General features: G+C 34.8%; 2 protein-coding genes across 4 annotated transcripts in view; one reads left to right on the forward strand and one right to left on the reverse strand.

Moving 5' to 3' along the window:
• The window catches only part of LOC129748728 (probable serine/threonine-protein kinase DDB_G0282963), a 366,662-nt gene that overhangs the window by 298,982 nt on the left and 40,769 nt on the right, over positions 1 to 26,911 (forward strand). For all 3 annotated transcript variants that reach the window (XM_055743422.1, XM_055743423.1, XM_055743424.1), the window contains one exon: positions 14,707 to 15,166. In XM_055743422.1, coding sequence (XP_055599397.1) covers positions 14,707 to 15,166 — 460 coding nt within the window. The remainder of the gene's footprint in view (positions 1 to 14,706; positions 15,167 to 26,911) is intronic.
• Positions 23,611 to 24,243, reverse strand: LOC129748729 (peritrophin-1-like). The gene is made up of 2 exons (XM_055743425.1): positions 24,186 to 24,243; positions 23,611 to 24,115 (listed from the first exon to the last, which is right to left on the reverse strand). The coding sequence occupies exons 1-2, from the start codon at positions 24,202 to 24,204 to the stop codon at positions 23,613 to 23,615; spliced, it is 522 nt and encodes a 173-aa protein (XP_055599400.1). The 5' UTR covers positions 24,205 to 24,243; the 3' UTR covers positions 23,611 to 23,612.

The raw sequence follows: 26,911 nt of genomic DNA on the forward strand, positions 1-26,911 counted from the left end.
AGCGTTCATCAATCGTCGGTTTCTGGGTGCCCGGTACTATAATTTGGCCTGGGCGGCGGCGCCTAATCCGTATTCCGAATGACGTCCCGAAGCAACACTTTATCCACACTGAGTGGATAAAGTGTTGCTTCGGGACGTCATTCGGAATACGGATTAGGCGCCGCCGCCCAGGCCAAATTATAGTACCGGGCACCCAGAAACCGACGATTGATGAACGCTTTAGGAGCGCATCTGTTTCAGACTATAGCACGAATGTTCGATTCCTTGAAAAAGAATAAATATTAATTCGAAACGTTGGATGAAGAGCACATAAAAAGTGTTGTAAATCTTGACCGAAAGACCGAAAGCCGAACATAACCTATAAAACTCAGATTCAGATTCATCATTTTAATTCTGATTCACAATACAGATTAAAAATAAATAATTAAAAAAATAAATTAATATTAAACCAGCGATGCACAATTTAAATAAAAGATTCATGAATGATGACTCTGAAACTTGGCTCATAAAATTCTGATCTGAAATTTAGATTCGGATTCGTATTTTTGTACATTTCAGAAATGGTATAGAAATTTGGAAACAGTTCAATTTTTTAATTCAGGTTCAGTGTTAAGGTTTGAAATTCAGGAATGAGTGAACGAGTTTTTCAATCAACATAAAATTGTAAAAGAACTCAAGAGAACATGAACATAAAAATTTGCTTGTCAATTTCCAGATTTAATTTTTTTTTAATCATAAGAAGTTTGTACACACAATTCAGCTGAAAATCGTAGATATAAAGAAGAATTTTCTATGTTTTGCTTTATGCATAATATTCCAAATTATATTTGAAAAAATTACAAACAGGATTTTCATTATGGTATTGATTCTTTATGAAAAATATTACCTGTTAAAAAAACAAGTATCTGATCTTCACCTAAAAAATCTGCAAAAAAATTCTATTTTCGGTGTATTGATTAACATTCTTAATATTGAAGTTTTTTAAAGCTGAATTTCAAACTGAAATCATAACTTTAGTTCAAGTTTGCTTCGAGTAAATTTGATCCGAAAATTTGTTATCACTTACTGTTTTTTTTTTGAAATTTTTAATTTATTTTCTTCTAAGGTTAAATTCTTGGAATTTGCAAAAGAGTTTGGGCTTGTATGTTTTGAGCATAGAATACGTTTTTTTTAATAAATTGAAGGCAAGCTTGAAAAGAACTTATTTTATGCTTCGACCTACCAGACTTTTAAACAAGTTCTTAAATTTGTACTTTCGATGAAAGCAAATTCCATATTTTGTTTCCAAAAGTTTCATAAAAAAAATTAGCTCACCCTTTAGGCTAAGGACCATTTTTCTAAAGTTCCGTTTTAAAACAAAAACTATTAATGAAAACTTAAAAATGAATAATCATAGTAACAAATAAAATTTGTTTTTTTTCGTACGTTGTTGGGCAAAACATCATAGGTTAAAATCAGTCACCAAAACCCCCCCCATGAGTCGGTTCTTCCTACGGCCCTGGTATTAACCTTTTTATGGCAAAAGTAACGATGAAAAACAATCTCACAAATATCTTGAAATAATTCCATTGGATAATTCAGATTATTTCTTCTAACATAAAAAGCTGTTTTTAAAGAAAAATGCTTAGAAATCGCATTTCTAGGCCTGAAATATTGCACCCCGCGTAACTTTTGATCTCATAGACAGAACTTTTCGAAAACTTCAGACATGCTAGCTTTATATTTCATCAATCACTCTGAAAAATTTCAATAAAAAATGTTGCGTAGTTTCGGAGACATTGCAGTTTGAATGAGAAAAGTCCAAAAAGTCCGATTTTCGTAGAATTACTGTTTCTCAGGCCACACAAACTCCAGAAAGCTCAAATTTAGTGATATAATAGTGTGATAATTGATCTATCTAACGCAAAATATTTGATCAAAAAATATCATCAGAGTAAAAAGTTATGGAAATTCAAAGTCGAAGTGACAGTGCGCTTGCTTCCAATTTCTATACAATTATGAACGGTACTGTATATATAATAAAACAATCCGGTATTTACAAAAAATCCTGGAAGTTTGAAAAATAAATTTTATGAATAATTAGGAACACATCCACCCTACTTTTTGAGTGATTCAATTGAAAATAAAGGGTGTCCCATATCAAATTGCATCACTTTGCAAACAAAGTAAAAAAATCACCCATTTGTTATCTTTGCTTGAAAATTTGTATGCAGATAGCTGATAGTGTATAGATAACAACGTATTTTTATTTTTTCTTTATTTTGATGGTTGGAAAAGTGCCCTCGAAGAGCAACAGAACAAATTTATTTTGCGCAAAAATCAGAATAAAACTTTATTTTTTTCAATGGAATGGAAAACAACTCGGAAACGGGCTGCGACTTTAAGTTTTGTGGTTAAACGTTACTACCCAGTTCTGAGAATCAATAGATGAAGATTTGTGGTGTGTGTAAAGTTCTAGGCTATATCGTTAAACCTCCCTCAGGAAATTACGAAGCGACGCCATACAAAGTCTTGACCAAAACTGTTTTATTTTTTCATTTTTGATGATATTTCATAACATGAATGATAAAATAATACATAAATATAATGGTAAAGGCATTTTTACGTGTAACTAGCATTCAACAGAGATTTAAGCACAATTTTGGATCAAAAAGTCAATTCGCAAAAAATCGGTTTACAGTTTTGGCTTCAGCTGCAAAACTACTGCATCGATTTTCACCAATAATTTTCACCTATTTCACCAATAATCGTCTTAAAAGCTTCTTTGATGTTATCAAGACTGTAAACTTCAAGTGGTATCTCAAAATTGAAGAGAAATACAAAATGGTCTGACGATGATGTTGGTTTTTGAAAAAAAAAAATCCGATTTACCGTAAAGATTGCTTCTAAAGCTCTATGCTGTTGGATTTGCATTTTTTGGTCAGTCAAAAGTCCAAATTAAGCTGTAGGACGATTTTTTGCATCATTTCGACTTATTTTCATTCGTTTCACTATTCAAAGGTACTCTGAAGTTATACTCAGCAAAAATTATTTCCTGTAAAATTACGCAAATGTCCTGTAACAAAAAGGAGCAGGTCATTTACAGTAATTTTACAGATCGAAAAACAAATTACGTTACATTTAATTTTCAGTGTACAACTTTTTTACAGGACATTTGCAGTAATAATAAATGAATCTTTGTTAACTTTCAAGGAAAACAATTTAAAATTACAGGTTTTGTTGATTACAGGTTGATTTATTTTAAAGGATGCAGTTTCAGTGACACGTAAGAGTTAAAATTTTTTTCTGTGTATGAAGCCAAAAAAAGTCACCTTTGTATCCAAGAACACAAAATCTCCCAATGCACCGGAACTAAGACCACTGAAAAATACTGGGCTATTTTGAAGCAAGCACTTAGTCAACATCTCAAAGTGATCAAATTTCAACTTGTTAGGCGCATGAAATGTAGTTTCTACTTCTCATTTTCTTATATTTTTATAATAAACTAAGGTTTTTTACGCCGTTTGATCTTGCATAGTGTTCCTAACTCAGTTTCTTTTTACACGGTTGTTTTTGCCATGGACATGGTTCTTCTACACAGGTCTCACGAATCAATACTTTTTTTGACAAAAAATATTTCAAGTTCAATACGTTAAAGACGAATTTCATACCGCATGAAAAAAAACCTTAGTGTATTCGGTCTTGAGTGTGTTGCTGTTGACTAATAAACAGCCTGAATGTGCGAAAAAAGGTCCTGGAACCCTTCTCACATTTTAACGTTTGATATTAGGAAGGTTTTTTTCTTCTGTTTACTAAATAAGCTGTAAACTTTTGAAGACTATACCCGATCAAGTATTTAAGCATCGAGCCGTTTTGTCAGTCACATGTTCAACCAATCAGACACTAAATACCAACCTTAGATCATCAACCAACAAACGTCATGGCTTTGGGTTTTATTTGTTCACAACAAGTGTATATGTAATTAATCTCCAATCGAGTGACTGACGGAATGATTAACGGCCTGGAGCTCGGTGTCTGCTAATCAGGTTTTGATCTACACGTGCTCCGAAAAACTTAAAGATTACATTATCAAACGCAAAAAAAACAAGTCTTTTGCAAAAAAAAAATCAAAACTAAACTAACCCCAATTCGCATGCGCTCGACACTTACTAAGATGAAAGCTCTTGATTACTTTATGATGGAAAGTTTTCCGAAAACACTGGGTGCAAAATTTTGTGCGGTTCAACTGGGTGGTTTTAGATTGCTGATTCAATCCGAGAGTTGATTTCCTGAATGTAGCACGGATGATATCATTCCTTAAGGCTAGCCAGCACCCTTGAAAAGGTATCGATAGATCGTTACCACCCACAGCTGTCAACCCGAAAGGTGAAGCTGCTGTTAGTTCTCCATTCGAAAACAACAACAAAAACAAAACTGGTGATCGGACACTGTTGATGAGTAACGCGCGCGATGTCATGAATTTTGTTTCTTCGACAGCTGAGAGCTGCTGTTGGTGATGATCGGAAAATAAATATCAATAAGCCAGCAAGCACACACATGTGTATTTGACGCTGCCGCAAATGTTTATTTATGAATTTGATCACCAGAAGTTCAGCAAAGTGTCGAAGCGACAAACAACCATTCATGTGATCATCAAATCGACGGATGACTCGATTAACAAGTGATAGAGACAAGGCTGAGTTCGTTTGTATTTATTCGCTTAAATTATTGTTTGAGGGAGAATATAATAAATATGGTGCTATACAGAGTAAAACATCGGAAATGTCATACACTACTTGATTTAAGCTTAATAATAATAAAGGCACATAAGTTTGAATATGATTTTTGAACTATGGATGTTTTCGAATGAAAGGCATCATCAAGAACCTCAAAGCTATTCGATTAGTTAAGATACTAGCTTTGACTTTCTTGTCAATAAAAAAATCAAAACACAAACAAATTGATTCGGAGTTTCTGAATCGCCCAAATAATTACATAATATTTATAGTGTCAAAGGAATCCGGATGTTTGGCATTTAAATAGTATCTGTTGAATAAAGTTACTTCCATAGATGAATTTATGATGAACAACTTTTAACAACGCGTTTATCTTATCCAAAACGGGCATTCTGAAAAAGGGAAAATCATACCTCAGCAAAAGCAGGTGACACCATCACAATCGATTGCCAAACATTGTCATTCCAGTTTTTGTTCCGTAGAGAAATTGCCCCCGCTATAAAGTGCCCCGGTAATTTCCCAGAGATATAAAAGTTATAAATAAACCGGGGGCTGTTAATTTGCCATCGCCCTCGGGGCCAAAGATTGGTCACAAACCTGGCAAACCTGGCAAACAGTTATGCGGCACAACACATTAGCCAGTCAATGGCAGCATTCGTTTTGGTGGACCTACCAGAAAACACGCCAAACAATTTGACAACATTCGGCAACTTTCGCTATGACGATTTCATTCAATAAAACTCGCTGCATGGAAAGTGACCATTAGATATCAATTTATGATTTTTTTCTCTGTTTGTTTTGGAGTCGTGTTCAGATGCTAACTGCTGAAATAGTGTTCCGAAATATTTAAGATTTTGAATTAAAAATGTGTAACCCTTTGGAAAGTCATGGTGTAGTAATCGTTTATTTCTAACATCCTCCGCATTTATTGAACATATCGATTTTTATGACCGAGTTGATATAAGTTTTGATGTCGTCTAATTTTGTTAACATACAACAACAAAAAATAAATAAATTACAAAACGGTTAAAATTGAATGCATTTCTCAATAAACATAACTAACATAAGTCTAGAAACACACAAAGATAGTTAAAATAAAAATGGATTTTTTAAAAACATTATTAAATCTTCAAAAATAGATGAAAAATGGCAATCATCTACTTATGATTTTTCAGCAACAGAAGCATAAGTTAAAAAAAACTCTGTTTGATTCTGGCACGGTAAAATATGGAAACACAAAAGCGCTCGGTTGGCACAACTCCATCGAACATGGACTGTATTTAAAGGTTGTTTATTTTATTTTAACATTTACTTCATGTTGAACTGAGAAGCTTCCATACAGTGGTCCTCTTGCATACAGTTGTGCTGGTAAAATAAAAAAAAAAAAAAACAAATAAAAAAAAACAAGCAGTGATTTTAGATTTTAACTTTTTTAAGGATGGTATTCATCACTGTTTATAAGTCGGGGCGGTCGAACATATTGACGCCTCATTAACAGTGATGAATACCACCTCTAAAAAAGTTAGCCCATTTTTGAAGCCTAATAACTTTTTTATCTTAACTCTTATCGATATGGAGTCTTCGGATGAAATATTTTTCAAAATTGAGGCTTTAAGAAAACCCGTTTTTGAAAGAAATCGATCGACGGGAACTAAAGTTATTGACGAAAAACTGGGTTTTCATGTTTCTCCCGAAGAAAATGTCTCAAAATCCCATACAAACTTCAGGCTCGTTGAGCGACCCCATCCCGTGATCCGATCTGGCCCAAATTTGGCATGAGATCTTGTACTAGGCATAGGATCAATTTAAGCCTGCAGCGCATAACTTTTTCAAAAGTCGGGTCATTTGGGGCACTCTATTGCCCATGATAAGATAAATCTGGCCTGGATGACTATGCATTGTTTCAAACTTCCCGGATTTTGCCCGGGTTTATTCAGATTATTTGCTTAATCAAATAAACAACTCAAATTTCTGTTTGAAAATTTTAAAATTTTGAATTCAAAAATAATTTTTATAAATTTTTAAATGATCATGAATTTTTGTTTAATCTTTCTTTGCTGTGTCACACTGTTGCTGTGAATCAATCAAAACTTTAAATTTTAAGTTTATTATTTCTATTTCCTCTTTTATGTTTAAAAACAACCTACATTTCGTTCAGATTTGCCCTTTTTTATTTTTTTTCTTATAAATCGACTTAAAATTCTAGATTATGTGGAAACGTTGATTTTAAAACTTTTTGGAAATATTTTATTAAAATTCGATCTTCATCTAATACGTTATCAAATAAGCAATTTCAAATTGCTTGGAACCTGTTTCAACATGTTTTGTCCCAGATTTTAAACAATCCCAATCTTCTTGTTGATAAAAGCACTACAATCTACAAGTCATCTGATGTCCTTCCTGGTTGAAAATAATCACACACCACTCCCCATGGGGTTCTCAGAAAATATGGTGCAGTTCTTAAATTAAAATTTGGATGATTTAGTAAATTTATTCGAGTGTAATGTTTTAGGTAATAATGTCGAAAGATTTGTCACATTTCAAACTGTTTGATGTTTTTTTTTTTGAATATTATTTACTTTTCTTCTTTCGGGGTTCAATAAACGTAAATTATTTGGAAAACATATCAAAAGACAGCTATACACGACCAGCCGAGTAGAAACTCTCAAGAAAACGGCTTCTTTTCGGTAGAAAGCATAAACTATTATAAGTAGAACTAATTAAATAAACACTATTTTTAATCCCTGAAGAAGATCCAATAGAGATTGAAACGTTGGGAACGAAAATCAATACTCCCCGAAAAAAAAAACACATTTCCAGTCGAATTTTGTACCACGTAAATAATATTATTTACATACTTTAACATAAGAATTACAAATTTTCGAAAAAAATGGCCAGACATAACAACTTAAAAGCGTGGTTTCTCGTTAGAATCTTGTATGGACATAAACCCCATTTGGCCTCATTTAGATAATATAGTACCGGAGATAATGAAGATAGAATTACTTTTTGAGGCCTTTTTTATCAACTATACTAACTTATTTATCTGCTGCTCGCAAGGATGGCTTAAAAAAGACCATGCAGCTCAGTATCAATACTTTGGGACCAAGAATTGCTCTAGGACCTATTAAAAAAATAGATATCGGGTTTAGGCTTAATAAGTCAACTTTAACTGATACCCTATCAGTGCCCAAGTTCGTATGATATTTTGCTACCTTTATTTTTATCGAAGCTCATCAAATCTCTTTTATGGTTCTTATTCATGTTTGTATAGTTCAATAGTTCTACATAATTGATTGACTTATATTACTTGGACTTTTCTTAAAACAAATAAAATGAAACCCGTGAGATGATTCGAGCTAAAACAAAAAGATATAAAAACTTTAAAAATGGTATTTTCAGACAAATTAAAAGCAAAATTTACTGTAATTAGTCGAAGGTTGCCTAAAATTTTTAGCACGTATCCGGGCTGGACAAATCCGAGCTTTTTTATATAATATCCTGGCAAAATCCGGGAATTTGATTGGAAAATTGTCAACCAAAAATCCGGGTATCCGGGTTAATTTGGCCAATACCCAGGAACTGATCAACAAAAGTAAAAACAAAAAAAACTTGAAAAAAAATGTTTTCCATCAAACTATTTTTCGGATTTCGTAATCGCTTTAAAAAAAACCTTAAATTATTATTTTACGAAAACTTACTTAAACAATTTTTTTTTGTATTATTTGAATTTTGTGGAATATGTTTGGAAGATGATTTAAGCATTGGAAAATTAATTTTGTAGAGACCTAAAAAAGTGAGGCTAAAAAATGCCCAAGTAAGAAAAAAAAAAGAATATGATGTCCATATTTTCTCGGGTGTTATTTTGTCTCTACTTCTCGAATGTATCGTTAAAAAATTTATTTTTTTAGTATGAAGATTTTTTTTAAACGACCCTTTCGAGATTTAAAAGTTTTATGGATTATGTAACACCGGAAAAAATTGCATTTCGAGTATTTTTTATGTTTTTGTATTACTGTCTTATTTTCAAGGGGATGGAAAAATATAGAGAAACATGAGGGTCCACGAAAAGAAAGAACATAAACCGTAAATATCAGAAAATTCGAGAAATTCGTGATATTTACGGTGTATATTTTTTCTTTTCTTTGACCTCTGAGTTTCTCTAACATTTAATAGTTTAGATAGATAGAAAATTTGATAGTTTTTAGGTACGAAATGGACCATGACAGAATCATAAGATTTGATCTTGTTTTTTTTTGTAAAAGCTTGAATATACTTGCTTCGCGTTTCTAAACTAGGCTGCTGGCTTATATTATAAATAAGTTCTTTAAAATTTATTTTGTTGCTCTAGACGCAAATCTCTGTAAAACGAAATGAACCTCGAGATAAAACGTACACAAGTCTTTTCGGTATACAAAATCGGTTTCGAAAGATATCTTTTAAAGAAATCCAATTTCTTGACACTGAACTCGTACAGGAAAATTTCAATTAACACTTCCATACACTCCGTATGCAATGGAGGGTTAATCATTTTTTATTATATTCTAAAATCCCCGTCATATTAATGTTCAATCTAAGTTTGTAATCAACATACGCCGAAGTTAAAATGGAAAATAATAACGAATGATATCTTTATGATGCCTAGTTTTGGTTTGACTGAGAAATCAACACTTAAATAATAATGCACGCACTAAGCTGGTAATGGCTGAACTCGTTGTTTGTTTTTAGTTAAAATTTAATTCTAACACCTCAATGAACAAGTTTTTTGTCACAGCAATTGTGTACCTTATCATGCTATAATTTTGATATTACTTTTCTTATGATTAAAAGTAAATGAATACTTTATTGGGTTCTAGAAGTTAAACCAATACCCTATAGTGTTATCATTTTGCTTTTGATGCCATACTTTGGTATTGATTTGTCATAAAGTTGATACTTTAGTGAAAAGTGTGCTCGGTAATAATTTTTTTCAGTTTTTTTTATCTAAAAATCCACTCACTATAATGTATTTGATTGTTTCTAAATACTTAACTATTGGAGGTTCTTTCCCAGATATGAAATCGTATCAGAAATGATAACTTAAGTCGTTTACGTGTTGCGAATTGCAAATCAAACTGCATAGTGAAAAGATCGTATAAAATTTCGTCTGAAGTCAGTTTAAATCGGATATGATAGAAAGTCCGCCATGTTTGTGAATTTTAAAGTTATTTTGCCCCACGCGGGCTTCAAGTGAGAAAATCATCGTTTTGTTCTCTCTGCAACCAGTAGTGAATCTAGATGACTAAAAATCAGATGGGAATTTGACCAATTGACCAATGAGAGAACTGGAAAATATTGTCGCTGGCAACGATTTGAGGGATATGAGAGCAAAAACTTTCGCTCTCTTGCATTCTTTCGATAGGTACAAATAAGTGGTCGTATTGTGGTAAGTGGTCGACCAATTGGTGTAGTTTTCTTCGTTTTAGAAAGAAATGAAATTTATGTATGTATATTCCTTCCACCTTGGTAGGTAAATGCTGTTTTTTCAACTTCCATACGAAAATTTTATAAAGTGTATGGAACGTTTATCAAAACAACATAAGAATAAAGCTACAAATTTTTTGCTGGGTTGGAGGTTGGCTTTAATGGAGAAGTGCAGTTTTCATTCAAATGAACCTTAGAGATTTCAAAATGATGAGAAAAGATAACCAAATTTAACCGAAAATTAAACCGCTCTGGAATATTTTTTCAATGATCATTTCTCTCACATTGTTTACAAACTGCAAACTTACCTTAATTTCAAATTTTTTATTGCAAAAGCATTTTTCTTCAAGTGGACGGCTTGTGATATAGCTCAGTTGGCAAGTCTGTTGTCTCCTGAGCCGATGTCCGCGAGTTCGAGCCCAAGAGGAACACAGTTGTACCGGATAAGTTTTTCAATAACGATCCCCCAACTGCAACGTTGATAAAGTTGCGAATCCATAAAGATGGTAAAACGACTATAATCGAAACAAAAAAAATTAAGTAGACGTATGATTTTGTTGAGCGTACATCACTGTTCAGAGGCTTTTGGTTTCCCCAAAGGCGCAGATCGCCATCTAAGTTGATCTCGAAACTTATCATTCCTATTTTTCCGATTGTTTGTGAATTATTTAAAAAAAAATAGAATTATTCAAAGGGGTGCAAAGCGATAAAATTATAACGTCTTCATTTCATGAATCGCTCCTTATAAGGTCATCCTGAAGCAGCTGCTTCGGGTTATTCAAAGAATCGAATTCAATTGCTTCAACGAGTTTCTTATCTCTAATACTTGCTCAGCTTATCTAGTCCACTTAGTGTCTTAGTCGTCACTGCCCAGAAAACCGAAGGCTTTTCATGCACCACCCTTTGCCCCGTTCCGTCTTGCATCCCTAAAGTCATGGCTTTTAATATTGCCCGAATTGGTATTTATTAGGTACGATAGATAGCACTTAACGAGGACGCTGCTCCGCCATTCGTTATCAGGGTGGATTGTTTTCTTGTGTTTTTTTCTTGCTGTTGCTGGATAGCAAATTCTATTTTCCCTCGAATTGTCGATGAAACAATTGCTGGTGATGATGATCCAATAAAACAAATGTCGATTAGCGGCTTGACGATGCATATCGGGGAAACGTCGTAGTCGTCATTTTACTTAAGGTTCAAGGTGCCAGGGGGATTGCTCAATCGACGTTATAACTGAACGGCAATTTAACTTTAAGTTGATGATTGATGTATTCTGGGTAATTTAGATTTTTTTTTGAAAGTGTCAAGAAACTGATAATTTAGGAAAAGCCTTGAGAACACAAACAATGTTATTTCCCCCATGGATTGAAGTCCAACCTACGAAGAATCGCGCAAACGATTGCAGCAACAATCAAATGCCACAGAAAATATCCGTAACAGAACCGATTCTCGGACATGGCATTTCACGCGCGTAATTCATTTGATTTGCAATAAACCGGCAGCGTCGAGCAATAATTGCTTTCGTTCGAACTTGAGCGGGAAAATGTCGACTGGGTGCTTCAAAACAACTTGGTACTAGAGTTTGGTACCCAGTTAGTCGTTCTAATGCCTTGGCGCCGTAGTAGTAGACGAGGGGCTTAATTTAACCGGAGAAGCGGCGGCTGAGACTAAGTGCCAAAAGTTAACCACGCGTGAAATCCACACTGAGCTTGCGCCTCGCCTACACGCCGCTTGCTCACTTTGCCGCTTCTAGTTATTTAGCGCTGGTTAGCCGCAGCTACGATACTTTAACTCCTCCATCTCTCGATTGAATAAATTTGAAGTAGGAATCGGTTTAACCTGGAGCATTTTGATATATACCAACATCTTCGGTAGAAGAGGTGCTAATTTGTTGTGACGCGTTTTTAATGGAACTTGATGCCTTGTTAGTTTGTTAGCTTTAAGTAATGGAACAGCTCTGACGAAAGATGATAGGTTCTAATAGGATGTAAGTTATCTTGAATCGATATCATCTATTACCGTCAACTGGGGCATCATGCAACATTTTTCAACTACAATAGCTTCTAAAATCTTGATGTCAACAGATAATCATACCGCTTGTAGATCAAACCATTTTAGATTAATGGGACATCCTTAGGACATAGTCAGAAATATTATTGGTTTTGCTGGTTATTTTTAAATTTACAAAATCATGCGATTTTCAACCTACTAAGAAAAAGGGGTAAGTTCAAGCAAACTTGGTTTTAAATGAAAAATTAATTGAAAACGAATGAAAATTTTTGATATAATTTTAATGCCATTATGCATAAAGCACCAATTGCAGTAATTGTTTTTTGTTCAAATTCATTTCCTTAAAAATCTTACTCGCTGAAATCATAAAAATTAATGTTTGGGTGGATGAAATTTTGAAATTAACAAATGCGTGATGCAAAACAATCATATTCCAGCACATGGAAACGAGATTGAACCTTCTAAGCCAGAGGTCATGAGATCGAGTCTTGGTCATGGCATACATAGTAAAGGGTGATACGGGCAAAATTTGGTCAACATCAACTTGACGTTTTTTTTTCAATTTAGCAATTAAAAAACCTGAACACCCCTCATTTTGAAGGTGTGTGTGTAGAATGTTGCTCCTCTTTTGATTTTGGAATTCACCCTTCAGTTGTCAAAATGCCGTCCAAGGAAGAAGAGCAGCGTATCAAAATTTTGCTTGCTAAAAGTTGTCAAATCAACCGTTACAAATGTAATTAAAGTGTTTGGGGAACGTTTGTCGACAGCCAGGAAGTCTGGATCGGAGGGAAATCGAAAACCAGAAGCCGCTGAGACGACAAAGAGAGTTGTCGGTAGTTTCAAGCGAAACCCTAACCTCTCTCTCCGAGATGCCGCAAATAAGCTGGGTGTATCGTCTACAACCATGCATCGAGCCAAAAAACGAGCCGGACTATCGACTTACAAGAAGGTAGTGACTCCGAATCGCGATGATAAACAAAATACGACGACCAAAGCGTGATCCCGGAGGCTGTACACGACGATGCTGACGAAGTTTGACTGCGTAATGGACGACGAAACCTACGTCAAAGCCGACTACAAGCAGCTTCCGGGACAGGAGTTTCATACGGCAAAAGGAAGGGCAAAGGTAGCAGATATTTTCCAGCACATGATACTGTCGCAGTTCACGAAGAAATATCTGGTTTGGCAAGTCATCTGTACCTGTGGCTTGAAAAGCAGCCTTTTCATAGCTTCCGGGACTGTCAACCAAGAAATTTACGTGAAAGAGTGTTTGGATAAACGTCTGCTGCCTTTCCTGAAGAAACACGGTTGTTCCGTACTGTTTTGGCCGGATTTGGCATCTTGCCATTACGGTAAAAAGGCCATGGAGTGGTACGCCGCCAACAACGTGCAGGTGGTTCCCAAGGACAAGAACCCTCCCAACACGCCAGAGCTCCGCCCAATTGAGAAATACTGGGCTATTGTCAAGCGGAAGCTAAAGAAGACCAAAAAACTGCTAAAGACGAGCAGCAGTTCAATGCAAACTGGCTTTCTGCGGCGAAGAAGGTGGACAAGGTGGCTGTACAAAATCTGATGGCAGGGGTTAAGCGTAAGGCCCGGCAATTCGGATTTGGAAAAGCGGAAGAATAACTGAATATTTTTCCTGAATTTTACACTAATTAAACTTGAAAAAGAAATTTAATTTGAATTTTTTAATAAACGATTTGACCGATTTACACGCGTTTTCCCTTGACCAAATTTTGACCGTATCACCCTTTATTTACTTTTTCTGAGGGCTAGTGGTGTTAGTATTAATAAGATGCTTGCCATTAACTTCTTGGAAGATATACGCTTTAGTCTTGAAAAGAATTTGAGTTTCTTAAAATAAAAACAGGAAGTTTCACTGAGATGCTATAGGGTGAGTGCTCTTACTTTGGACCTAGAGCCTTCTTTAGCCCTAAAACGCCGAAAATCGGAAATAACTCATTTCGTTTGCATAGATTTAAGACACTCCTATGCCAATAAAGAATTCTTATTCTTTCTTTATGCTATCATACCGCTATTCGCCATAAATTGTAGTTCTATTAAAATTTTCAACGTCTTAAAAAAAAAGTGCTTTCTCTTAAGTGGTAAAACAGGCTGCTCAATAAGTGGGAAGTGAATTTCGAGAATTCAGAGAGATTAAGAATAAATCACATTATTTAGAATTTCGTCAAACGGCCGTAGGCGCATTTCACCCGCTAGGTGTAATCGAGAACAATTTAGCTTACTTCTTTTATGGGTTGGTGTTTCTAGCTAGCTTTCATATAGATACTCGAAAAATGTACGCAAAGAAAACTGTTCTCTCCAAGGAAGTATAAAGATCCTCTGAAATCTCACACCCCCATTGGTTAAAACCAAAGTATTGGAAATTTTTTTTTGATGAAACTACTATCTAAACTAATGTTGATATTTCAGTTATTAAAAATCCTTTTTGAATTGTGCTGCCACTTAAGCGCTACCAAACTTATACCATATTTTCCTCTTTTCCCTCTCATTTCAGCCCCCGGAGACACCAGCACAACCCGACGCAAGCGCTTTCACCCGTTGCGTAATCTGAGGCGCATCTTCCGGCGCCGGACAGTTTCATCGGCCGATGCCACTGCTCCCCGGCAGCTGCTGGGCAAGGGACAACACAATCATCCAACGCACATCCACTTTGCCACTTCCGGCTGCTCGACGACGGATGCCACATTGCCGCGGGTTTCCCATCACCACGGTAGCAGTAGTGGCAGTGGCGCAATGGCATCGGGAACCGGACCCGGCTTGGGACTTCCGATAACCATTCGGGCCGATTCGGGAGGCGGTGGAGGGGGTGGCGTAGGAGGAAGTGCTACCCTCGGGGCCAATATTGGAGGAGGATTCTACAAGCGGGAAACCTATCGGCTGCGGGATGCCGATGATCTGGACAAGGACATGTCCGACTATCAGCGGAGCTTGAGCGAGGGTCGACTCGTGGACAGGTTAGTATATCACGTAAAGTAAAACATGTTTATTGTGTATGGGTTGGATATACTGGATGTTAAATTTTCAATTCATTATTTGTTCGAACCATTCACTGGAAAATACAAGTGATATCTCGTCTGATAAACACCCACACGCGTATTGGTGAATTCGTTTTTTCTGTTTGTGTGACGATAAATAAGCAGATATTTCTCTCACTTTCAAACGATAGAATTTCGGAGTTAGGTAATCATTTCCAAATTTACAATCATGCCGGACTTCCTATCATATCCGATTTAAACCGACTTCAGGCGACTGTTTTTACGCTATTTTCACTGTTGTGTTGGCACAATGATTTGTAATACCATTGCTAACGACTTAATTTCTGATACGATTTCATGTTTGCTGGATATTGCTCGAAAGTTCGAGTCTCCATAACAATGCTGGATCAGCCAATCATGTCATCTGTGAAGTAGTGAACGTTTTATCTCATAGACATAGTGCAAGCGCCAATCAGCATTGAGATTCTGAAATCTCTTCTTTGGGTGTACCCTTGACCTGGACCAGAAGCAAACAAGGATTGCATGTTCTGTCGATTCTTCCATTCCCACGCATTTCAGGCAATATTGCGAGCTGGATATTTAGGCCTGGTAAAGGTACTCCTTAAAACCCATGGTCCGGAAGGAACTGCGTAAGGTTGAAGTGGACCTTTCTATACTCCGACCCGGTTATTAGTTTTTTTAGCTCAGAACTCTATTGTTACAAAATCTCATATACAAAAATAGAAGCGTTCCGTTTACACGGACGCACAGTGGAGCAGGCGCTTAGGAAGGTTTGGCCAAAACCAATTTATTTTTTTAATTTCAAAAGAATATTATAAATTTATGTTTTCCAGAAACAAGATATCATACTTATCAGAGATCTATCAACAAAAATTAAAAATCGTTTGTGATTACAATTTTAAAGGTAGAGAAATTCAATGGTGAATGTCATTGGAAATTATAAAAAAAAATATTTTTTCAACACCCTCTAAATTAAATTTAAAAAAAAATTACATGGAAGCGTAACTAAAACATGGAATTTTATTTTTTTAGATAGAGTTATTGAAATTTTAGTAGATTTTGGTTTTCAAGTGCAAACGTAAAGAGATACAAATCACGATTTGTCATTTTGTTCAGACATCTGGAAATAGTTACCCAACTGTACCCAATTATCATTCTTACTTGAACTTTTTATTCCATTTTAGTCATAGATTTCCAACAAAACAAAAACTAGTTGCCAAAGGTTGCCTTTTTTCGTACTTTTTAGTTTGCGGAATTCTGAAACAATAATTACTCACAAAACCTTACTTTCATTCTTGCTTTGAACACTCAACTATAGTCCTAGTCATTTAAGGTTAAGTATCCTAAAACATCGAATTTAAGTAGTTATCAGTTCAACTCTTCCAAAATACGGCCCATTTAGACGAAAAGTTTAAAAAATTCAAGTGAGAATATTTCTCTAAACCGATAATTTCAAATTACCTATCAAATATTGACGAACGGCCAGTTTTTTTTTATTTTCCAACTTGTTGAAATTTAGTCCCGAATATCGAATTTCAACAACATAATAAATAGTTTGTCAGATTGCCAGATATTGCTAGATTTTTTTCCACTTCAAAATCAAACAAAATATTGCAAAATTAGCTATCTTATTTTTAAAATTTTCAGATATTTTAGATATCTCTTGAGGAAGGCAAAGACCAAAGACCGAAACGTCAGACATAATTTTGTGTTTGCTTTCTTTTGACTGAAATGCCAATAAATGATAAAAATAACTTAAAAAAAAGATTTAAGAATTATGTATTTAGCGTCCAAATTTGTTGTCAAAATTTTATCAATATTGAAATGAACGTTATTTTTTGTGCGTTTGAAGTATGATTGACTGTTCCGATAAAAAAAATCGATTGGTTTTCTTGAAAATTTTAATCTAATATTTTGTATATTGGTAAATGTTGAGGAAAATAGCCCCTATTCGCATGGCTTAGATACTTGGAAGATTTCAGGTCAGAATCATTCCGGAGTTTGTGGTTCCACATGTTATTCAAACATTCAAAATTCGGCATCCAATGAATTATTATTGAATTTCTGTTTTGATCATCATTGGCACAAAATCCCGACTCTTTGCTGTTTTTTGTCCAAAATTAAACTTAGATTATATTTCATATTCGAAACTATTAATTAAAGAACATAAAATGTGAATGTTCGAAATTTCAAACCATTTTTGAGAATCTGATTTGATACTTTAATTTTAAATTCTTATACTTAGAAAAGTTTTAAAGCTCGAAAATTCATTTAGATTCACAAGTCAAATTTTTAATTCATGAATTAATATGGAATTAATATTAGAAGCCAAAAATACAAGATTCAAATAAGAAGCTTCTGGTTAAGGGTTTTTATTCCAATTTTTTTTTTTTGGTTCATATCAACAGAAATTCTGGAACTGAGATTCAAAAATCGTTTTTAAATTCAGAATTCATACTTTTAACTCAGCTTCATAGACAGAGTTCGGATCCGGAATTGAAATCAAAAATTCAAATTCAAGTTGAGCTCGAAGTTAAGTTTTTCAATCAAGAATTTTATGAACAATTTAAATTACAGGAGATCGTAGTTTCAAAACATTGATTCTTTTTTTTTTTTTTTAAATAAGACAAAGCTATTTATTTAAAAAACATTCAATTTAGTTACAAAGGTTTACATATTTTCCAAAATGTTTCTTCAATACAACCCAATGATTTCTTTTCGCATTCGTTGAGGAATTTTTTTTTAAATGTATACATGTAGGTTCCTACAAAATCAAAATTTAATTTTCAATAAGAGGTTGTAGGATCAGGCTCGTTGTTTCGGAATTCGAATTTTAAATTTTTGAACGGGTTAATTTCCGGCAGCAACCGATAATATATTATCCACTTCATAAAACTTTCCGTTACAATATCGTAGACAAAGTTGGCGAAATAATGACTGGCTTTATTGGCGGTTTAAGAACAAGTAGTTTAATTTCAATGCTTTATCCTAGCTTCAAACATACGGAGGCTAAACTGACAGCCTTTCCCTCTCGCTACTCTAAATACTCTCTCTCTCATTGCTAGAGAGGTAATAGAAAAGGTGGGTTATGCGAAGCTATAAAATACACACTTCGGTGAGAATATTCAGAGGTAATTTGGAAACACAAGCTAGAATAAATCGCAGAAATGTATTTAAATAATTCATTTGATCTGGCGAATCTGGGATGTCCAAGAAATTGGAGAACGGTTGCCATGGGCCGAGCAAACTTAAGGAATTATGTTAATCAAGTTATATCGTGAGACGGAATCTTATATATAAAAATGGAGGCGTTTTCTTTGTAACACCATCACGTATGAATGGTCGGTCGAAATTGAGTGAAATTTGGTACCCGAGGGTTTTTCGGGTCAGAGATGGTCGTATAATAGTTTCAAGAATCTCATTTTTATGGAAGAGAGGTCCCCATACAAAATTGTCTCTTTTCCACATCTTATATATAAAAACAGAGGCGTTTTCTTTGTAACACCATCACGTACTAATGGTCGACCGGAATTAAGTGAAATTTGGTATCCGAGGGTTTTTCGGGTCAAAGATGGTTTATATAATACTTTCAAGAATCTCACTTTTTATGGAAGGGGGTCCCCATACTTAATCAACTTTAAATGGGACACAAGCCGTACAATTTTGAATGATTTTCAAAAAATATCGATTTGCGAGCACGAATAAGTTAAGGACGTGTAGATGAAATAAAACATTTAAAACGATTTATTTATTTAAAGGTAAAACGAAGTTTACCGGGTCAGCTAGTATTTGATAAATTTTCTCCAATGCTTAAAATGGTTATCTTTGTGGTTAAAAAGAATTCGCTTATTATTTCCTATTTTGAATAAATACAAAAAGTTTGCTTTCAAATTAAATTTTCAAGATCACTTTTTAATTTTTTCAAAATATCATAAAAAAATAGCAACTCCTAGGACTTCTTGTCGAAAATTCGAAGGATTCATAATTCAAACAAAAATGTTAAAGGAAACATTTTCAGAAGTCAATCATTATGGAATGAAAACAAAGGTGCACCGGTGCATACGATTTTGCGACTATTATAGGTTCTTTCTGATCCTATCTAGTTTAGTTTAGACGCTTCTCACGCACACTCGTACCCGAGTGCAATTAATATTATCGTAAACATTATAAAAACAATCATGGTGTGAGTAAAATGATGTTTGATATTCAATGTTTGAGTGCGATGATGTACTTTCACTCACTCCATGTGCTTTCACTAAAAACTTGTATACAAAGCTATAATCACAGACAAACAGACAGGAAACTTAGAAGAAAATTCGTATGACTTTTCGCAAAGTGTTGACATTGCCATCTGTTGTTGACATTACCTACCAATAAAAAAAAATAGAATGATCTAGGATGCCGATGATATAATGATGCCACGAAAAGTGTAAACAGACAGAGCTGAACATTTTAATTTTTAATTTTTTTCATATGAAATATAGCAAATTACAATGAACAATTATCTTCTAAAAATGGCAAAAATCAAACCTTGGTGGTGATTTTATAGTGAGTTTATCTTTTTTACGGAGTAAGTTGATAAGAAAAATTTCTCTACAAACCAGGGGATTTAATTTTTTTTAGCCAACCCATCCGCCTGTTTCCCAAAACATACACCTTTTGCTACTGTTTGAACCTCAACACCCTATAGAGAATTGTCATTAAGCGAGCTTTTTTAAACTATTTACCTTGAAATTTTTACTTGATTCTTGTAAACCAACTGTTCAAATGCCGATAAACCTTTTTTCAAAACAACATTGCTGATTTTTGCGATTTACAGTTTCCTCAGGAAATCCTAAGAATCAAGTAATTGAAAAAGAAATAAATTCATGTTTTTATTATTCAAATCCCCAGACACTTCTGTACATGAACAAAAGGTTACATTTTGATGGGGGAATCTTCCTGCTTAACTTAACACAGGAATGTGATTATTAACTAAAGTAAGCCCTGGAATCCGTTCCTAAAATTAATTAGTTGAAGGCGCCAGTCAGATATTTCGTAACACTTAATTTCAACTGTACAAAGCTGCTTCTGTTGAAATTTTCACGAGAAGGAGATTCCAAGAAATGAGCTTGGCTTTTCTTTTTATAAAAGCACCACAGAGCATTTCAACTCTTCAGATGATTCCTGGATCAAATATAATAAAAATCGTGAGAATTCTTCTAGAAAAATAGAATATAAATGTACTCACCCTTTTGTAACCAGTAAATTAAGCCGAAACTACAGCTCTATGAAATAATCTTCAACGCATTTTCATGGATTCTATTAGTAAAAGTATCTGGTTGTCAGGAAAGAATAAACAAATGAGATATTTTTTTAAAGATGGAATAGCGCAATCTGGTGGCGACATTGCCTAGCTCTCTGGTTTGAGGTCATGGTTTTGCGAAGAATGAAATGGGAGTGTCCTGCCGGTTCGTCTGTTTTATAATGTTTGAGAAGAATGCTGCAAAGCTTAGATCCCGTCTCGCAGAGCAGCAGCACCATAAACATTGTGTTGACTGTCGCCAACAAATTGTTCGAGAGAGCAACAGCCCGACATCTTTGGTTCTATTCATTCAGCGTTTATCCACATGTTCCTTAAAAAATAGCATCTATCATTTTGGAAATTGTCTTTTTGTTCTGAACCAGCAACTTAAAATAATTTTTACTTTGTCAGTTTGAAAGACAAATATTTAGTTTTTCATCATTCTTTTGTTTCATAACGATAATAACAGAAGAACTCTGGTCTGTACGACAGAAAATTTACAGTTGACATGTTTGAACACCGTTATGACAGTTTGAAGATTGTTTCCATTGCAGATACTCTCTTCAAATATTCCTTCTCAAGTCTAATTTTGCATTTTTAAATCGAACATTCCAATTTTTGCTAGTTTGTTAGTAAAGTAAACCCTCTTTAAAAGGTGCTTTAGGTAACCCCCACTCCCCCCACTCTCCTTGGAGGTGGAATTATCGGAATGAAATTCTATGCCGGACCGACATTGACAAGCTTTGGCATTGTCCTCCCAGCGCAACCGCACTGCATATGTCTAATAGAAACCAAATTAAACATATCCCATATGTTGCCAGCCAGCAACAGAAAACAGTTTCTAGTTTCCTATTCTTTCCCCATTCTTTTCTATTTTCATCCCTTTCGCATCAAAGACAAACAACAGACGGTGAATGCAGTGCGTTTTTTTTAGTCGGCGGCGGTGGCAGAAGGACTATGATAGTAAACTTTTGTTAGCTAACCGACTCAGATGGTGCACTGAGTAAGATATCGAACTGGCAAGCCAAGATGAGATGTTGCAGTGAGTTCGATTCTCACTTTTTTTTTCGAATGAATTATCCAGTAGGATGAAAATCCCACAAAATATTTTTCTTGTTCCACTTGAATGTATTGGTCATGCTTTTGCTTGAGAAATCGAGTATTTATGCCAGTAATGCTTTTCCAATCATATCATCTTTGGTACAGTACACTTTTCAGCGCATATTCGGTACAGAGATTTGCTAAATGGGCATTGAATTATTGCAACCTCTTCTATGGGTGTACAAACTCTGGCATATTTGATGGTGCACATAAAAATTACGTAGCCAATCAATAAATAAGAAAAAAAATTTTCTCTGAAGAATGTTCATTTTCAATTTTTTTACCAATTTTTTTTAATTTTTTTTTGTGTCAATATTTATATGAGAACAGCAAAAATATTCGGCCTACGCTAGGAGCTCTGAACAAACTTATAGAACGCAAACATCCTTCCACTCCAGACAAGTATATAATACTTGAAATTTTAACTGCTGACAAATTTTAACGCAGTGGTCATCTGGTTATACCTTACGTCGCATATGATATCTCAAACGTTTTGAACTTAGAAAACAACAACTTAACAAAGTTATTCCGGATATTGGAAACAGTGTCAAGATTTACCAAACAAACAAAATTGACAAAGCAAAGCCTCGCTCGGTTCCCTCGTATTTAGCTTCAACCGTGTCGCTATTTGCGCATTATCTTATCAACCGAAGCTCTACCCTTAAGTTGAATCGCGTGCATCGAAGCTGTTCGACAAATAACAGCAGAATAGGAGAAAGAATAAAAAAAAACGGCTACTACTTGAACTCAGATAGTTGTAGGTGCAGGTTGCCGGTGAATTTGCGGCTCATCAACAACCTCATAACCGATTGTGTTAATTCGAGTGCGGTTCAATCGGGGACCAGGCTGGAGCATTGATTGGCTGTCAAAAATAAAAATAAAAATTTAACTGAAGAAAATTTGCAAAACAAATATGGCTGAGGGGTGGAAAGTGACACACCCAAGCAATGTGTATCGATCAAACATTAGAATGGAAGATTTATGGTGACACTAGTCAAGCATTGAAGCATGTGCTAGGTCTCATTTGAGCATTTTAAACATATTCGTTGAAGATTCCAGGGAAATGAGCTACTTTTTCATGATGTTGTATCAACGATTGTATATGATTCTCAATTGGGATTAATCATACCAGATTTGAACTAAATCCAACAGCATTAGTCACGAGCACTATAAACAACAGCCGATAAAATCTCGGATCAACGTTGAATAAAGCAAACATTATCTCTCTCGCTCTTCAAAAATGTACAACTATTATCGGGGCCAACTCCCCCGCAATGAATTCCAATTGTGGAGCGCACCGCCAAAGTTAGAAGCACCAATAAATTTTGCCGAAGCCCACAATGTGCTGCCGTGCTGAGTAATACTTCGGGTAGATTGTATTTATATAAGTTGTACTGAGTCTGACAATGGAAAATTTTCGCTATGAACATTTCATAATTTGAGATATGAATTTCTGATTTAAAAATAAAAATATGAAATTCAATTTTGTTTTTCAATTCAACTGAAAAAAATTTTTATCCAATCAGAACAGTAGCCAGTCCAATCCATTTTATTCGCATTAGCAAATGCATATCTGAAGCCTCATTTGCATACGCACATTCTCCCGACCGATTGCATGAATATGGACAGATCAGCATCTCATCATCAGCACGCTCGATCTAAACTAGCGATAGCAGGCACTCCATTTACTCAGAGTATACTGAAAAAGGGGGTTTGCTGATTTGTAAATCCGGCTTTGGTGGGGGGCATCAATAACAACGTACAGCAGAATGGGAGACCACCGGACGCCAACTCTCTGAATGAAGCTGGGCGGCATTCGCAATATGGTCATGGCAAGACCATTCATTGATGGTGGCGCCACTACTGTTTGGGTGGTTAGATTTTCTTGTCCGGTAATTGAAATTATAATCACTGTGTTGTGCAGCTTTTTTTTTTATTATTTTCATGTTTTAAACAGAACGGTTGGCTTTACAAATACAGTTCGATGTTTTGAGCTTTTAAAACTTTATTCAGCTTAATTCACAAATCATCACACATAACATTCGACCGGAAGTCACACAGACGGAGTGTTGGGTTCCATCGAAAGTTGAACGGGCACCGAATGACGATTGGGTTTCCTAAAAAGCATTTTATATATCGAGTACAATCGGACGGATGAGGAAAAAAGTCCACGTGCCAGGGGGCACATTTGACTGAACCATCATTCGGAATTACAGTACTGGGAACAGGATCCGTACTTGTAGCAATTGTGGTTGTACTCAACGTTGTTGGTGCTTCCGTTGTAGGCGGGTTCAAAACATCCGGTAAACATTGGGATCCTTCTGGGGGACTGCACTGCAGGCTGTGCATGTCAAATATCAATCCGGATGCACATCGAAAGGGATAAGCTAATCCGCCTTGACAGACGAAGTATCCATCGCAAAGTTCGGGACTCGGATAGAGCGTTGGGCCGGAGTCATTACCGCTACAAAGAATATCATCGGTTGTGCCAAGATTTATTAACATAAGCAATGCCAACAAAACTGAAAATTCAAATTTATTTTTATTCCATTGATGGACACATGAAGAATGCAATTTAATTTTCAAATTTACCTGACAGAAATTGAATCATTTCCTCCGTTCTTGATGGAGCTCCGAAGAACAAACGACTTGAACTGTGCTAGAGAAAAGTGCGGGTCACTCTGAAAAAGGCTTCATTATCAAAGTTTTAACTCACTTTGGAAGATAGATTATTTCGTTGCTTATCCAAACATGTGTTGAACATTGTGATAAACGGCTGAGTTGCCCAGTCAAAAATAGCTTCACTGCAATGATCTAACATCACGTATAGTGTGTGTACCATTTTGGATTCTTAATACTTCGAAATTGAAAAAGAACATTTAAAACCAGAAACAAAATTTTAATGTTAATAAATATGTAGATTTTTTTTTATTTTTGCCAAGGAATAGTTTCAAAATTTCAACGATAACCAGATGTTCAAAAAGTTCTTTTTCAACTTCGAAGTATTAAAAAATCAAAATGGAACTTTAACCATTCGTGATGCTAGATGATTTCAGAGAAGTAAACAACGTGGAACTAAACAATGTTCTACAAAGTGGATGTAAAAGACATAACTAACAACTTTGTAGAACAAATCATGTCTGTTTCTTGCTTCTGTATAAAGTTAGATTTTGGAGAAAAAGAGAACTAATCTGAATCCATCAATTGATAGCGCAAATATAGTCGAGTAACTTAGTTGAAGACACCGATGAGCTACAACCAACCCTCTGGCCTGCAGTCAATTTCGACAACAAAAGTGTGGTTCCCGGCCCACTATAGGTCGTATCACAGTGGTTAAACATAAAAAAAGGCGAAATTTAATAAAAAGCTTTAATATTGAAGATTGCATGTGGAAAGTTTAAAAGATAAGAAATTGAAGTTTTCTTCAACGTTAATTTTTATCTAAAATTTCCAAAAGCGATTTTGAGCCACATACTGGAAAATTTATTATATTAAAATTTTATGAGACCCTCAGAGCCAAATGCAAAAATAATCTATTTCGAGTCAATGGCGGCAACTGATTCATCATGTTTCAAGCTATATTTGTTTTTTTTTAATTTTTAGAACTTTTTTTATTTTTTAAAGAAATTGTTATTTTTTAAATTTAGAATTCAAAGCTATCGTATTCAATAAAATAGCATGAACTAGCAGATTTTCTTACAAGAAATAAACAGAGAAAGTGATTTTTTTTTATCATCATATTTTGGGTTATCAGCTAAGTGAAACTTTTTAAGTTCATGATATTGAGGATGTTTTTTATCTGAAAACTGTTAAAAGATGATAATTTTTCACTTCGATTCAGACATTTATAAATTTTTCAAGGTAAAGATGCATTTTTTAATTGTTTGGAGTTGAGAATAAAAAATCCTATATCTATTTTTATTTTTGTGTTTAAGTTGTCGTTCTGGTTTGTTCAATTGAAAGTATAAAAAGTCCTAGAAATTATCTAATTAAATCACAACATTTCTTGAATATTCAGGTCGCTGACTAGAAAATTGATTTTTTTTCAGCTTTTTAGGGATTTGGACCACTGTACCTAGGGGTACCGTAACTGATATCAAGCTCAAGAATTATCGTTCGATTTTTTTTGTCAGAATCTCCTGTAAAAATGTTCAATGGCTCCCACAAGAGTGTTAACTTCCTGGCAACTTTAACGTTCCTGGGAATTGAAAAATCTTATGATCTTTTTACCGAAAATTCTGTGACCCAGGGAAAAAAACTAAGCATATTTAAAAATAATCTATTCAGTAACATTTCAAACTATTCAATGCCTCACAAATTCAAAAAGCAATTAGAAAACCTAAAAAACTGTTTTTAACTTTGATATTATTATTCCACACTACACAATTAAAACAAAAAAGTGATACGTTAAAAATTTGGTCAATATCAACTTGACGTATTTCTTTCAATTTTGCATTTAAAAAACCTGAACACCCATCATATTGAAGGTGTGTGTGTGTAGAATGTAGCTCCTATTTTTATTTTGGAATTCACTCTTTAGTTGTCAAAATGCCTTCCAAGGAAGAAGAGCAGCGTATGGGTCGATTCACGATGACGTATTCTCCCTTTTGTGGTGACAGTTCGCACGTCCTGTTTACAAAATTTAACGAACGAGAAATGGGGTGCGGCGAAATTTTTCGTGTAGCTGCACGGTCAAGAAATGTAACTCAATACTCAGTTTAAGGATAGCAAAAAACCAAGTTCCATTTTGTGAATTAAATTTAGCGCATTTTTTGGTTTCTCATGTTTATCTCTTTGGAAATGAACAGAAAGTTGAAAATTCGTAAAAAAAAATCGAAAAGGAGGTTTGTTTATTAAAATGTTCCAACACGTTTTCAAACCCCTTCTTCAACAAATTTGTTCTGGACCAACCTACTTTGCATTGAATATTCTGGGAAAGCGCGTCTACTTGAAATAAAAAATTCCATCAAATGTCCAAATGTGGAAACTTCAAAAGAATTCGAATGTGCCGAATCGATTGTCCGGAAATTCTTTGTGTTATTTCGACCGGAAGCTGAAAAACAAATGCACATTAGACTAGTTCACTTTTCGGCTTTTTTCGCTGATCGCAATGCCACTTACAGGGTTTGATCCTCATTCATTTTCAAGTACTCTGGCCAAATTTGAGCTCATTTGAGTAAGTTTCCGGCGTGCGCTAGGAGTTTTATTGAAAAAAGTCCATTTTTCTGGAAAGTTCTCATAGATGTGTTCCTAGCAAGCTGTTGTTAATATAAAATGATAATTTTATAGTGCTCGGTGATTGGTATGACAAGCATTCG

Source organism: Uranotaenia lowii, chromosome 2, assembly GCF_029784155.1.
Source record: "Uranotaenia lowii strain MFRU-FL chromosome 2, ASM2978415v1, whole genome shotgun sequence".
Classification (NCBI taxonomy): domain Eukaryota; kingdom Metazoa; phylum Arthropoda; class Insecta; order Diptera; family Culicidae; genus Uranotaenia; species Uranotaenia lowii.